Source organism: Strigops habroptila, chromosome 4 (genome assembly GCF_004027225.2).
Source record: "Strigops habroptila isolate Jane chromosome 4, bStrHab1.2.pri, whole genome shotgun sequence".
Taxonomy (NCBI): Eukaryota; Metazoa; Chordata; class Aves; order Psittaciformes; family Psittacidae; genus Strigops; species Strigops habroptila.
In genome coordinates, this window is record NC_046358.1 from 42908920 (window position 1) to 42924626 (window position 15707).

Consider the following 15707-nt stretch of genomic DNA (forward strand, 5'->3'; position numbering starts at 1 on the left):
TCCTGAGCTCCCTTTAACTGAGTGGGGAGAATGATTTCAGTATACGGCAGATCTGTTTCAAGGAGCTTGGCTTACATTTCACTTTACACCATTTCTTTTTTCCTTATTATACTATGAAAATATTAACAAAACTAACTTCAATGCTATCAATAAAAGCTTATAAAGTTAATTATTCTCTAGTCAATTTATTGAGAAAGTCCTTCTGGCAGCTTCACAACTGCAGCACCAAGCATTTTCCCTTTGCCAGCAATAAAAGGTGTTCCTATGGCTATTGCTTTGTTTGAAAATCCACTTGGAAATCCAAAAGTCTCTTTGAACCACTGAATAATTTGCCAAGTTGGCAGATATTCTTAATGAACCTGGGAAAAACCTCTCTCTGATTACTTTATGAAAGATGTACACTCAGAAGCTGCCCTAGAAAAACCACTCAACCATGATGTCATTAGTATCAATATTGTATGTTTTGCAAATCCTGCATTCAGGGAATTACTTTAATTTTTCTTCCTCTTGTGGCTTTATCCTGGGCAATTACTGTGTCCTGTTACAGCAAGAGAAATTTATTTCAAAACAGTAACTTAAAAACAGTGCTATTGAAAAGCTGCATCCTTACTTCATCTATCAATTACAAATAGCATCAGAAGTCAACGATGAGAAATTGCTGCAAGTACCTGAGCCTTATGAAATTTTGAGAATCTGCTAAGGTCACAATTCAATAAAACTTTTGAACATTTTAAAGTCCCACAGTAATTCACGCTTCTCATTGACATACTATTAAATATCTTACTACACTTGAGCCTATACCTAAAATACCACCTCATTGTATATGAGCACAGCTCTGCGCAAGGAATTCTCCATTATAAAGTATTAAGGAAACTATAGCGTGTCTGACTAATACTGAATATACTTAAATCAGTGAGATTTAATGGACAACTCAGTGCCTGAATTAAAGGTCAAATAGTCAAAACTGGTAGAGAGAGCATCTTTACTGAACAGCTTATGAGAAGGAAATTGTGTATCATTTGAGGCCATTAAACAAGTTACATTACTGATACTGACAAGAACTCAGTAGAATATTTGCCAAACATTTTGCTTGTCCACAAAGTGAAAAGTATACCAAACAGGTCACATTACACAAGCAGAAATTTAAAAAAGTCAGTGTAAAAATAGCATTTTATTCCTAACTGCCTTTTCCCTCATCTGTTTTCCAAAACATGTAGAGGACAAACATCCCGTGAATCACTTTTCGGTCTCGTTCTCGGGTTCACTGTCTCCACTATCACTGTCTCTTCCGGGGTGTTCTGGCATTGTTCGATGTTCATCCACTTCGGCCACTTTCAATTCTCCTTCCTTTATCATTTCTTCTCCTGCCTTATTTTCTTCTTCTGCTGCATCTTCTTGCATGTCTTGCACTTCACCTTCTACCTCAAACTCTTGAGTTTGAGTAGTTTCTGGTTCTTCGACCATGGCAGGTGGGGGCAGTAAACGCTACATGTTTAAAAAAGATAAAGGATTTTCAGGTTTTAGAAATGCATCTATTTTGGCATCTATTCCTACTTTAGCTTGAACTGTTCACCTTGTAGTTAGGATTTTGCATTAGATAACAAGTGAACAACAAAGACTTAAAATCTAGAATCCCTTACCACCTGTAGGCACTTAACTCCTATATGAAAAGAAAAAAACCCCACAACAGTCTTATTAGACATATTTTTTGCCTGAAAGAGGGTGTTAAAAAATCAGTACTTCCAATTAAAGGCTGTCAAACACAGTATCCCAAACAACCAGACAAGTAATATGCTTATGGTAAATCCCTACTTGGAGCAACAAGCACATTCCTACCGTAATCTCATCTATTACCATTTCAAACTCCTAGATATGTTTAACTTGCTTTTTGAGGCCATTCACAGGCCTGTCTTCAACAACTCATTCCAGTAATTTCCCACTGAAACATCTTCTAAAATGCTATGTGAACATTATCCGTACTTATATAAGTTTCACCAACAGCTGTAAATGTGGAACAACACAAGTTCCAGTAACACTTAAAGCAATGCTTAGATATTTTTTCACATCATACATCCAGAAAAGTAATTTAACAAATTCAAAGTGTTTTGCTTGCAACCAAAAAAGTAGCTGGCAAAATATTATAAGCAGCAATGGTAGCTGTATTACAGATTTTGGAAAAAAAGTAATACCAAGAATACAGTTAGCTGAAGAGTATGGATGACGGCTATACAACTCCAGGCTGTAGAGAAACCCTCAAACTTCTTGCAACCTTACATTATTTAATGACAAGATGGGTATTTCCTCTGAATACTGTAAAGCATTTCAATGAAATGAAAGCTCAATAAACCTCCTATGGATGATTGTTTAGTTTTGTTTTCCTTAAAGGCAACTTAGCTTCACATGACAAATTAAGTGTTTAATTACAGTGAAGCCTTATCTTCAATTAGATGACACTAATATTACAAAGTTCTGACAAGCATAGGCAAATCTTTGAAGCAATTATGACTATCAGCAGATACATGAAAAGCATTTTTTATAGAATCTGAAGTTATCATACTGGTTTCTATAATCCATCTGTTCACAGAAAAAGTGTATTTCAAAACCAAAGCTCTTCTATGATCCTGATACAAACTCAGACTTCTTCTGTGATTCAGTTAGACGCATGTTGTGCTTCGTGACTACTACTGTTAAGTCTAGTGTAAAAGAAAAGGAAAAATACCATGTTGTACTATATAGGGTAAAAGAAATTTAATACCTGCATTTTCTTTCCTTTTTTTTTTTTTTTTTTTGTTCCCTTTTTGGCTTCTCCTGCAAGGAGAATGTGATTCATTGCTGCAGTAGGAAAGCTGCAGTTTTGTAACCAATTTTAGCTAGCAATGGACAAAATTAGGATTCTAAAAAGTATAACTGGTATTAGCACAGGACTGGGTCCATATTTGGATTAAGGTGTCGAGCAAACCCATCTTTTAGTAAAATTTAGAGACTATGATCTGCTTTTCAGGACCTTGTTGGTTTTGACAGGCTATTAACTTGCATCTGAATGTGACCAACTGCACAGTACACTGAATCTTCATCACATAAAATCTGCATGGTTGAAAGATCTCTAACTATATTAGACAAACTGGCTCCAAAACAGATCTCGTCATGTCATAGGGCTGGGTTTCTAACAGATCAGTGTGAGCTTTCACTACTTTAAAAATATACAGTTACAAGAAGAAGAGATTTTAGTAGTGTCACTCCTCTTTCTCTATCCCCTTTTCTTTACAGCAGACATAATTAGAGCACTTCCCGAAAATAGTAAGTATCCTGTCCATTGGGCAAAGGCTTTTTCTGGGTAGCAAAATGCCTCAAATCTGTCTGAAGCTATGCTTCTCAGAAGAGGGGGGAAAAAAAATAAAATTCAAGATTCACTGGATAAGAACTGCAGAGAAAAAGAAATTTACCATCCGAAAACCTGATATTGAGTTAAAAGAGAAGATTTGGTTCTGATCTCATTACACTGTTCTGTATTAGATTAAATAGCCAGTGGAAGAAGGAAGAGGAGGTGACAGAGAAACATCCTTGTATTAAAGTACCAAATCTAGATCTCACAGACAAGAACCTTGGACTAATCTATTCAAGGACTCAGACCCATGCTCACATTCTCTTCCCACAGCCAGCTAATACAAAGTGAGTAGTGTCCTTTCGCATCAGTTTTCTTACTTTTGGAAATCCTTCAGAAGAGCAAAAACCAACAAGGCTGGTTTTGGGGTTTTTTTTTTTTTTGGTACTTCAGAGTACCATGAAAGAATAAATTGCAGGCAATATAATCATGATAAACCCCAGACATTAAGTGAAAGTTGATGCAGTAGAGGGCTATCATTTAAGACTTCTCCCTTTCTGTTTACTATGAACTCCCTCTAGGCATCTACAGATCCAAGTATGCCAACTAAAGGCAGCTTTCTGCTTAGTATACTATCTAAACTACCTTAAAGCTCTGCTAAAGGTAAAGCTTTGAGCATACGACAAGGTGTTTCTGGCTGGTTCTCAATTCTGCTTCAGGGATTAAACACTGACAAAAAAAGGTATAGAAGTGAGAACGCTATACACTCCAGGCTTGTCATGAAATCCCCTATTACAAAACATCATGGCACCATGCAGTGGTGCTATAATACCACTAGCTGCACTTACATGAAACATAACACACAAGTTTACTTCAAATAAATACTGGACAGGCTAATTCTTTAGTATTAACGAGGAATTTTTAGGCGCTGACAGAGGCATGTCCAGCACTCAGCATCAATTACTTACTGGTTTTGAGGCCTTAAATTGGGGCTTAGATTACTAAAAGATACAGATCTTGCTACTGCAAGATTTTAAAATACCTCAGTGTTGTCTCTGCTAGTCATAAAACCTTTTTGAATTTTAAACATAACAGGAACAGACTCAAACCTCAACAGCGTCTCGTCACTTACTAAAAATCAATTTTATTTTAAATGCACACCTTCTGAGAGTTAAAAGGTCCTTACCTGTTGATAGTGGCGTGTACTTTGTATCATGTGCATATACATATTGTACACAAAGTTAGCCATTTGTGGCATGTTCTTAATAACATGTATTTGGTGAGATGGTCTTTCTCCATTCTAAAAAGGGGAAAAAAAGGTAGACGGTCAGCAAGCAAAGCAAAACAACCATTATTCAAAAGTTAGTTAACTATGTTAGAAAACATAAACCCCCAAAATTTAAATAATGCTTTATAAAGAAAGAAAAAAATAGCTGAATTCTTTGGAAAGATAGGAAGCATAGGTCTTACTCTTTTCATTAATCATGGATTAATCATGACACTGCACCCCAACAAAGCTATGTCAAAAGGAAAGGCTGGGTTCTGATGCTTACTCCATAATCCATTTTGGACTTGAGTCATTTAGCATATTAAATGCCAAATAGCTGACAATCAGATTAGGACTTAGCTTACTTGTCCACCACAGTCCAGCTCCTTCTTGCTCACCCTCACTGACGATGCACACTACATTCTTTGTTGCACAGTGGACCTGGAAGTTTCAATCGAAGGCCTCCCTCCCAAACTTGTCAATAACACTTAAGACCAGGGAAAGATCTGTAACTGAATTTGAGGTTCACACAGGCACTCCTTAAAGCTCCAGGAAGCAAAGCAGATTTTCTTCTATTTCTTCATTCAGTGTCCTGCTCTTTGTGTCCTGTGCTTAGATGCTTAATCCAAACCTTTCCTTAAAGATCTAATGCAGTATTAAAAATGACATTTTCGTACTTATGAACCTAGCTCAGCGACAAAACTGTTTTGCAATTCTGGACCAAATTAAAAAAAAAAAAAAAAAAAAAAAGTTAACTAGTTATCCTGAGTTACTCAGTCAAACATAATCTTACCTCTTTCAATGAGAAATTATTAGCTTTGTGTTATTTTTGAGAAATAAGATCATTTCGTAACAAGACCAAAATTATGTAACACACTAAAAACCTATTTATCACAAGAGAAAAATACAGAATCACTTAGGCACAATTTAGGAAAAAGTAGTCACAGTTATATTGATAACTACATTTTGTGGAAAAACCAATTAAAACCAGCCTGTGTGTACTATGACAAAAGGTAACTCTAGGGACATGATTATCAAAGAGGCACTGGTTTAGCAAAGAAGCAGTCTCACCTCTTGTAGCCCACTTAAAAAGTAGGCAAACACACACACCCCCATTACAGATCACAAAATTCAGAGCAGCTGTTCCTACCTGTCTTGCTGTTGGAAAACATTCTGTGGGAATGATATGGAGGTGAAGTGGTCGAGCTGTGAGTTGGCTGAAAGCTGGAGTTAGCTCAAAACAGTTCTGAAACAGCGATACCCTTGCAAAGATATAAAGCCCAAGCCTGGCTCTTGACATGGCAACAACTAAACGTCGGACATCCCTTCAGAAAACAAAAAAAAAAATCAATCATGTTCTTTTTCACTGATGACATAGTTGCAATAAAAATAACTAGAAGTATACAGAAGCCTTAATTAAAGGAAATATAAAATCAGCTCCTAAAATACTACTTCATTTTTTTCCCTATATTCTGTTTCAATAACTACCAAATCCTAGAAACATATAGAACCGTGTGTGTTTGTATATGTATGTATGTGTGTGTACCAGTTTACTGTACTGGTAATAGGAAAGGGTGATATAAAAAAAAAAAACCACCCTTTACTATTTCCCTAGACTTCACAGGTTAAGATTTACATTAAACACAAATCACAATAGCATTTCTGCATCTCTGAATGAGTAAACATGAGTTTGATAACTCATCTAACTACTGCTGATTAGACAAGTCTTCCTCCACTCCACCCCAATACTGAAGTGTTAACATTTTAAACTACACATAATAATGCAACTTATGAAGTGATCAAACACTTCTGATACAAAACAAATTAAAAGCTCACTTACAAGGAAGAATCCATGAGAAAATTTAAGCCTGCATTTGTTTGGCAAGTATTACATTCCTATCGTTCTACTAGGGTGAAACCAAGTTCAGCCTATCAGCAGTAATATAAACTAATTATAGTATAAGAGCCATTACTAAAGGATAAAGTGGTTGTGAAGAGGGTACCAGGCAGTTATAAAAGAAAGTATGTCTGAACTTCATTCAATGCATAGCATTAAACTTCATTTCTACTACATACTCAAATAATTGAACACCTTTATATGATGTATTATAAGCGATCTTTCTGATAAACATGTAGTTTAATGACACTACAAGAATATCTTCTTACATACCTAAGGTGGCCTACAGCTTTGGTACGCACTAGTGAAAGGAGAATATAATCATTTTGTTGACCTTGGAATCTGTCCACAGTTGTTACCTAGAGAATCAAAAACCAAGAAAAAACCTCCATAGGTTAAATTTTGCCATTTCAATTAAAATGTGACACCAAAATTTTAACATCAACTTTGGACTGACATTGCAATAAATGGGAAGAGAAAAGAAAATACTTTAACTCTGTTTTAGCTGGCCACTAACCAAACATCATCAGCCTGTTCTTTCTGGGAAATGTTGGGAGGAACTTTTGTCTGACTATTTCTTCTACATTTTTGTTCAACTCAGATAGGTAACAGTGGAATGCCAATACCAAAAGATTGTGAAAAGCCATCAGTTTTATAATACAGAGTTTAAACCTTCAGAATTAGCACCAGACTTTTACATATATATAATTTTTGTTTCATCACATTTGTCATCATATGTTTTATCAAATCATTTCCACTCTGGGTGGATTTTCTTAAAGTTGTGGGTTTGGGAATTTGTGGGTTTTGAGAACAAAATAACTGGCAAAAGAGTTATTCTGTCTCAGGTAGTCTGTAGCCTTTCCAACTTCATGGACTTCACTATGTATGTCAAATTATAAACAGGCAGAAACAAGGCCGCTACTCTACAAAATTCAATAGAATGTAGGTTAATAAATGTGTAGTTACCAGGGAATACTTGCACAGAAATCTGTGAATCTATTAAATTAGTCTGCTGTATAATATGACAATTTAAAACCAAACAAACCAGAACCACTGCAATGACCAGTATATTTTCAAAGTCACCTTGTTTGGACGTCCAATCAGTGGATTATTTCCACACCGCTGATTAATGACATCACGGATCAGATGTTTCTGTCCATTGTATGTTGTCAGGATACTTATCCTGTCCGCAGGATAACCAAGCAGGCACATATACATGAAAAGTGCCACAACATACTCAGCTTCACCAAGATTCTTAAAAAAAAAAAGGAGGGGTTACTCAACCTGTTAGGTTGGAAAGAATAATATCTATGACATTATCACGTATTTAGAGAAAAATCTCAGTGCTGAAATGTCTCTAGATCTGATGCTTCAAAATGGCTTTTATTAAGTGAGCAAAGAATAAAAGAACCACAAGTAGGTTTAATAACTTCATTCCTTTTGAGAGAACTGCTGAAAATACCTACATCAATATTATTGTTAGTCATTGATTGACACTTTCCAGTATTTACTCAGAAACTCCCAGTTATTTCAACAAGTTTAAATTCTAAGTATTTAATAATCCTTTAATATAATAATAATTGTTTAAAAATTTAAATCATATTTAGGGACTATAAAATATTTACACATTTCTATCTAAATGCATTTATATACTTATAGCTGTCAACGCAGAAGAACTGCCAACTTAACCGTATTACGCAGCTCAACCAATACAGTATTTCTTTTCTTCCTTCTTAAAAGGTCACATGCCAAAACTCCACATTATCTAAAACTGTGAAATTATTATTTGTTAAAAAATATTAGAAGATGGTAATCTACAGATACCTGTATTGAAATACAAGGGTTTAAAAAACACTTAGCACCAACACAACATCATTTCAAGTAAGCATGCAAAATAACTGCAATGACTCACTCTCTGGTAAGCTGAAAGTAAGAACTAGTTGAACTAGAATAACTAAACTCCTTTCAACTATTAATTAGGAGACAGACATCTAGATTATCAGACCCAATTATTTCTACTGCAGGCCAAACCTATTCAATTTCAAATGACCAGTTGTTATTTCACGTTTTGTATATTGCAATTTTTTCTGTGCCATTACTTATAATGAACAATGTTTGTCCCAAACCATCACTCTACTGTCTATTTGAAACGGGCCAAAACTTCCTGACTGAAGTTATTCATAGCCTGTTTAAATCCATCTTCTGTCAACAAAAATAATCTTTCATGTTAAAAAGTTGTTCTCAATTACTGACATTTATTCCTACTCTATTTATACTGGGAATCTTATCCCCACTTGGCGTATGTTTGACTAGGCTATTTTTTCTTATTAACTGGGCTCTGCATTACTTGGAAAATGCAGTTGCCAGGCATATCAAACACCTGTGGGTGTAAAACTATTCTACAAATTTTAATCCTCTTTAAGTCTGGAAAGAAATGTCCAAATTCACAAAGAGAAATTATACATGGCTGCAATCTTACCTCATGAAAAAAACTGTCACCAACATACTCTGCTAATATCTCTCAATCCTCAAGACCACAAAAACCCCCCAAAGTCCCTCTCCCCCAAAAATACCTCCCAAAAACCTGTAGGAAGTATTAGAAGAGTCTGCTCATGAAAGTGCTGTTGTAACGATAAAGGTGTCAGTGTTCTTGCATGAGTGTTCCCAGTCTTCTTTGGCCCAGGGGTGGTCTAAACCAGTGCTCAGACTCTCAATTATCAGAATCCCATTTTTAAGGCACTAACTCCAGTTGCTCCTGTTCCACAGGACAACTTTTTAACACTTGTACATTATAGTGTTAAAAATAAATATAGCATAAAAAACAAAATAAAAAGAAACTCTCCCCTCCAAACAACTCTGCCTTCACTCTAGAAGTTAGATAAAGTGGATTATGACTCACCACTGCTTTCTTCACTAACAGCACACTAGTTTGTATTATAAAAAAGTGGGAGGAACCCAAGCAAAACATATGGATACCTTTCATATCTTTAAAAAAAATACATTAACATAACTCAATGATCTTCACAGGGAATAAATGACCATGAGTATTATAATCTTAAAGCATACTGTTTGCTTTTCACAATATTAAGCAAAATTTAAGGTGTTAATTCCATGTTAATTCCAAACTTTGATCCTTCATGTACAGAGGAAATGCTACTACACTATCATGGCAGTACAGCTGAATCACAGCAGTATTTAATTTGCTATAGGCCAAAACAATGTTTTGTAATGAATTATACACCAAATCTCACTCCTCCCAAAACACCGAGAAAACACAGAACTCAAGCAAAGTCATTCACTCTGAGCAAAAAGCAAAACATAATACATAATCATTTTCAACATACAAAATCCATTAAAAGGAGAAAAAGAATCATGCATACGCATGACTCAATATCTGAGAACATTAATTAAAACATCAATTTACTGTATTTTGACAGTCTGTCTTCATGGCAAATTTAATAAGCCATATCTAGATTAAATAAAGTATACATGCAGTATTCCTGTCACCTGATAGAAATAAGGATTGGGTTCAGACTCTCCCACACCATTGAAGTCTTCCACATTTATAAGCTGGAAGTCATACAAAAATCCAGCATTGGCTGTTCTGAACTCTGGCAGGAGCTGCACGTGAGGCAGGTTACCCAGGTTCTTGTAACGCCAGTTGTACAGGTTACATAAACTGTTCAAAAACACAGAGACAAATCCCCAATAGTTAAACCAGGTTCATGAATTCATTCAACACAATTCAGATGCACACACCCCCTTGCTTTCACCATTAATATTTCTGTAGGTTTTCAATTAAAAAAATAATTTTGCTGGACAGCTATGCGTACATAAATGAATGTATGGATACAAACTATCCAGCTATATTCAGTTTTTTAACTCTGGTTATGTCTCACAGAAAGCTTCAGATTTCACTTCAGTGCAGCACACTCAGCCTTAAGACTGTTCTACTTGATCAGACTTACACTCAAGGGTACACATTTTGCAAATAAATCTAGTAGGAATTTTCATGGGTAACAAAACTTAAGGAATATTAATGCTTCTTCACAAAAGGAAAGGAGTAAGAGAAAAAGGATTTTCTGCATTATCCATTGTAAAGTTTCTTACTGCAAAAAGAAATTTATTTTCTTATTTTGTATATTGCCATATATTAACATGGGACATGAAGGGAAGCAACTGATATCTACTCAATTCTGAATCAGCTCTGGTATTTATAGAGACAGTAATATAACCAAAATGCCTCATTCACAAACGCACAACAAAATCCAGACCAGATAAAGTAGCAGTTAGTTCATGGGAAGCTACCTATGATCTGAAAAGACAAAGCATAGGAAGGTATGGAAAAAATCCTAGATGATGAAATGGTTTATGAAGTGACAGAATTCTACTTTCTCTTCTCTAAGAAATTTGCTGAGATGTTGCAAAATAGCAGATGGAAAATAAACTTCATTTATCATTATATTCAGCTATAATTTGCATTTGTAAAATCAGACTGACCTGTTTTTCGTGACTAGAGAATAATATTCTACCACCTCCAACAATTCCTACATGAAAAAAATTAAGTTCTCCTTCATTTTATACGAAAAATAAAAAAAAAAAAAAAAAAAAAAAAATTTTTTCAGGATTCAAAATTAAACTTAGAGTAGCAAGATTTTATAGTAATTTTCTCTTTGGTTTTATTTTACCTCCTTACTATGACACCACAAATATGCACTTTACACAATAAATAAAACACCTACATTATCACAGTAAAGTGACAAATACATGGATAAAAAAAGAAAAGAGTTATCTTACTAGAGAGATGCTGTATCTCTTTAAATATATAAAAAAAGGCTCAACACCTGTGTGGACAACGTGATTATCTTCAATCAAAGCTGAAGCTATGCTGAAACAGTACAAGAAAAGCACCCTTTTGCAGAATTTAAGGGACATAGAATTATTCAACTCTAAATAAATAATATCTTTATTTGGCCTTGAATACATTAAATATATTAGTTCAGAAAAGGAAGCTTCTGAAGTTTCAGCTGTAAAAAAACCAAAACCCCATAACAAAATTTGACTACTAAAATTCCTTTAAATATAATTTTCATTAAAGTACTCGTACAATAGCAGAGTACTACTATATTACAAAACAAGGAAAATAAACCTGACTGTATTTTAGCAAAGTAAAATCCACCTTCCTAGTCTAAGCTGAAACAAATGGAACAAATACAGTTTTTCAAACTAACAATAAAAACAAAGTTTCCAAAAGCATATGTGTACTTTTTCTATTTTTATTTTTGTACTTTCTCATAGGATAGACATGACATTTTCTATGTCTCACCTTGCTCTTGCTCTTCCCTGGGCATCCAAATCAACAGTCGGCACTCCAACACGAACAAATCGTGTAAAAAGAGACTGCTCCATGTTGGAGTATTTTTGAAAAGCCATGTTCTTAATGACTGGTGGCAGCTGATGATGGTCACCAATCATAATCCACCGCTTCAAACGACTGAATCCATCCTGGGGGTTCTAGAATTGAACAATTACACAATTGTAACTATTACATTGTAACTGAGGTACTCAATTACAACACATTAACAGTCAAATTGGCTTAGTCTAAGCCCTAAATTTCAACATTTGTTCTTAAGCTACACTGATCTGCAGTCATTTTAAAGACTTAGCTCCCTTCCAATCTACTGCCAGAAAAAGTAGTAGTGTTTTAAATAAACTCGCTTCTTATAAAGCGGCAGGTAAGTTTATCTACTAAAATCAGTAGAGAAACATCAGTATAAATATCATATTGTGTTGTTTTAAAAGCCAAAGGTAACATGTTGTCAGAAAACAAAAGGAAAAAAAAAAAAAGGCACAATTATATAGAAGTTATAGTAAAAAAATCTGATTTCTACATAGTAGCGTTACCCTACAACAGTCCTTTAAATTTTTTTTTTCATTCTGAGATAGCAAATATGAACTGCCTGAAGCATCTGAAACAGTTTTAGTGCTCACCCATCTGAGGCACAAATTGAACCTGCCTTTCAAGTGTCTCTGTAGTTTACATGCTTCACCTGTTTACCTCTGGAATTCCCACATGGCCTCTTCAACGACCAGAATGAGCCTCTAATTAAATCCCCACCCTGGCCCTTGGACTGAATGCTCTTCAGTATGTTTGGTATATCTCTTTCCAGTTCCTCATCATCCTTTGTGTACCGAAGTTACACACTGACAGAGCTCATGAAAGAACATTGTAACATAGGGACAAAAAGGGAACAGATGTGTAGAACTGGAATTCTGAAATGTCCATCTGCAAGTTTTACAATTCAGACCCTCATTTCTTACACAGTTCTGTGATATTTCCCTTTCCCCATTGGAGCACTACTCAAGAGGAAGCCCAAAGTTCCTTTTCTTGCCATCCTGAAAAGAAATGAAGCCCTCTCTGATAAGAGAGTAAGGAAGGAAAACTGAATTCTGGACTGTCCATCTCATCAAGCCTGAAGATGCCTTAGTAAGAAAGTAAGTGGATAGAAATTATTTTCAGTGGCATGGGAAAAGATTTCTTTTTTTTCCCCTCCCAAAAGGCTACTGCTTTGGAGAAGACCAATTATTCTATATAATTATTCTTCTCTGATCAGCTATTTCAACCTCAAAGAGCTCTCCAAAGAACTCTGTTTTTAAAAATTTCTTAGTCTGAATTGTAAGTGCAAGAAATCAAGTACTGCTCTGTAAGTCTAGTTCTTCGGGTTTTGTTAAAAAAAAATAAAAACCAGCTCAATTTTCAAGGTCCATTTTGATAGCTCTTGTAAATAAGGTCACAGAATAACCCACACAATATGACTCTGATGAAATGGTCAGCTTATGCATTGTTCGTGTACACTATTTCCCCTCACCAGCCTGATGCATCTGGTTATTCAATGTTCATTCAACCATTTGAAAAACACTCTAAGATGCTTATTTGACTAAATATAATAATTTCATAATCAATGAAAACCATGGTAAAAGCCACACAGAATTTTCTCATTACAAGCACTGCAGTACGACTTTGTGTTACAATTTGTCGGAAGCCTCACTCCAGTGGTTTGCTCTCCAAACACCCAAACAAGATGGAGAAGTATGTGTTTCTGTTCAGAGTTCAGGCAGTATTTGGGGTTTAGGGGGTGAATTAGCCACCTACCTGCTCAGAATTATCAAAACTATCAGTCTCTAAACACATCAAGGTGTAAAATACTACATTAATATCCCTAAAACCTAAAATCCTACAGAGTTAAACAGCAACTGAGAACAGGAGTTGGGCTTTAAGAGCAACTTAGATACGCACATTTTTTTGTGCACTAGGCCCATACTGAGGTACTTCCCTGCAACTGTATTCTAATATCCATTGGAACAGAGCAAAATTATGAGATACAATTACAATTATACCAAGTATTTCATGGAGTTTCTATCACGGCTTTTTCAATACACATTTTCTTTTAGAAAGAAAATCAAAAAGCTTGGATGTGGTTTTCTTAGAAGACTTAATTTATTGCTTTTCAATGAAAGTATCTGCTCCAGGCAAAGCTTCTGAAACAAAACTTAATTTTAGAATACGAGTAAATGCAGACTATGTATTTTTCAGAAAGCCACTAGAGTAAGAATCAAATCAATAGTCGAGACTGTCTTCAGTTTTACTGACTTTCCACACATCAACTTGATTCGCAGCTACAGTTTGCACAGAGGTCCTGCGGGAGGCCATACTTCCAGAGGTGAAATTTTATCTCTCAGTGATCTGAGATTACAGAGATAGAGCCACAGATGTGCAAGAAGCACATTTACTTACTTACTAAATCTTCTAGCTCTTAAAAGAGGAGTTGCTAAAAGCAACCACAGATAATCTTTCCTGGAGACACAAAAAATGACAAGAAAGTCAACGTGTCTTGAGTTCACAATGATCAGCACAAATGTTTCTAAGGAAAGATACTCAACTTCAGAAGTAACAGTGTCGGCCCTCTATTACAACAATCCCTTACATTACAGAGCTGTTGCTACCTGGCTTCTTAAAGACTACACTATAAATATCCCCTGTCTCATGTTACCTCCAGTTTCCTTCTTTCCTTCCCTGCATTAGCAGTACCTTTCCAGCTGCAAGACTTTCATTCAACTGTATCACATCTGCATTCCTTTATCTACTAATTGCTTGCTTGCCAAACACAGTACAAGCTGCAGTTGATTCCAGGCTAAATATTTACCAATTAACCAGATAAAAGGTACATTATTATTGGGAAAAAGAAGTAGTAGAACCAGTAATCACTTATTTTCTTTCTGTGGAGTTGTAACATCAATTAGAAGGTCTCCTCTCTACTTGGCTCCAAGTTTTCCTTGAAGTTCTCAGTGCTTGGTATCTCTCTCTGTTAATCCTGACTGAAACTGACCAAACACCACAAACAGATGGGATGATACAGAGCAATTATGTAAGCCTTATGCTCTTGGGAAACAAAACCCTTATTTATATTTTAACAATTTTTACAATCAGAAATAATCACTATTAAATGAGAAAGAATATAACAAAGCCAGGACATACTTTACATAAAATATCTTCACTTTTTTATTTTCAAAACAAAAGCCTGCTATCCTACTATTTAGTCAATAAAACCAAGATATCTAGAACTATTAGCTTACTCCATATCATCAAAACTCAAGGATAAACAACTAATGTAGACCAAACTGAAAGTTCTTACTGTCCACTCAAATGGCAAATACCGGTCCTAGGTTACTTTCTGCACAAGATATTTTCCTTTAAATATTATGTGTTGTTCAAGAACACAGACTTTCATTTAACATTTTTTGTAATATATTTTATGATTCAGGTCTAACCTGCAGCAGGAGAGGTATAAAGGTTTCTATCTCCAGAATCTGAGCAGACTCTTCCATTAAGATGTTGTCATACTGAGGGAAAAAACCAAAACAAAACAAGAGATATGTCCATCAACCAAGTAATACAAATTAATAATTTTATTCAGCCTACCAAAAGAAAACATCAACTACCCATTTGATTTTTGAGAGGTGGAACAGTTACAGCAGGATTTTACCCTTATAGGCAAAATATCATTATTACCAAAAATCAATGTCAGAGGGTGAAATCCTACCACATCAATAGCAGATCTATCTGTACCAACCAATCAGGGCTTACATCTAGAAGGAATCCATGACTGAATCATATGACATGCTTCCCACAGGCCACAACCCATCCAGAAAAGCTTTCTGCA

The 15707-nt window shown here is 35.2% G+C and overlaps 1 protein-coding gene across 3 annotated transcripts in view; it reads right to left on the bottom strand.

Moving 5' to 3' along the window:
- Nucleotides 1-457: 457 nt before the first annotated feature.
- AQR (aquarius intron-binding spliceosomal factor) overlaps nucleotides 458-15707 on the bottom strand; it is a 49959-nt gene continuing 34709 nt past the window's right edge. The window contains exons 28-35 of one of the 3 annotated variants that reach the window (XM_030481672.1): nucleotides 15316-15387; nucleotides 11813-12000; nucleotides 9994-10165; nucleotides 7570-7740; nucleotides 6760-6845; nucleotides 5740-5914; nucleotides 4509-4622; nucleotides 458-1485 (exon numbers count right to left, since the gene is read on the bottom strand). In XM_030481672.1, the coding sequence (XP_030337532.1) occupies nucleotides 1237-1485; nucleotides 4509-4622; nucleotides 5740-5914; nucleotides 6760-6845; nucleotides 7570-7740; nucleotides 9994-10165; nucleotides 11813-12000; nucleotides 15316-15387 (1227 nt within the window). In that variant the 3' untranslated portion in view covers nucleotides 458-1236. The remainder of the gene's footprint in view (nucleotides 1486-4508; nucleotides 4623-5739; nucleotides 5915-6759; nucleotides 6846-7569; nucleotides 7741-9993; nucleotides 10166-11812; nucleotides 12001-15315; nucleotides 15388-15707) is intronic. The other 2 variants (XM_030481674.1, XM_030481675.1) reach the window with 2 other exon arrangements.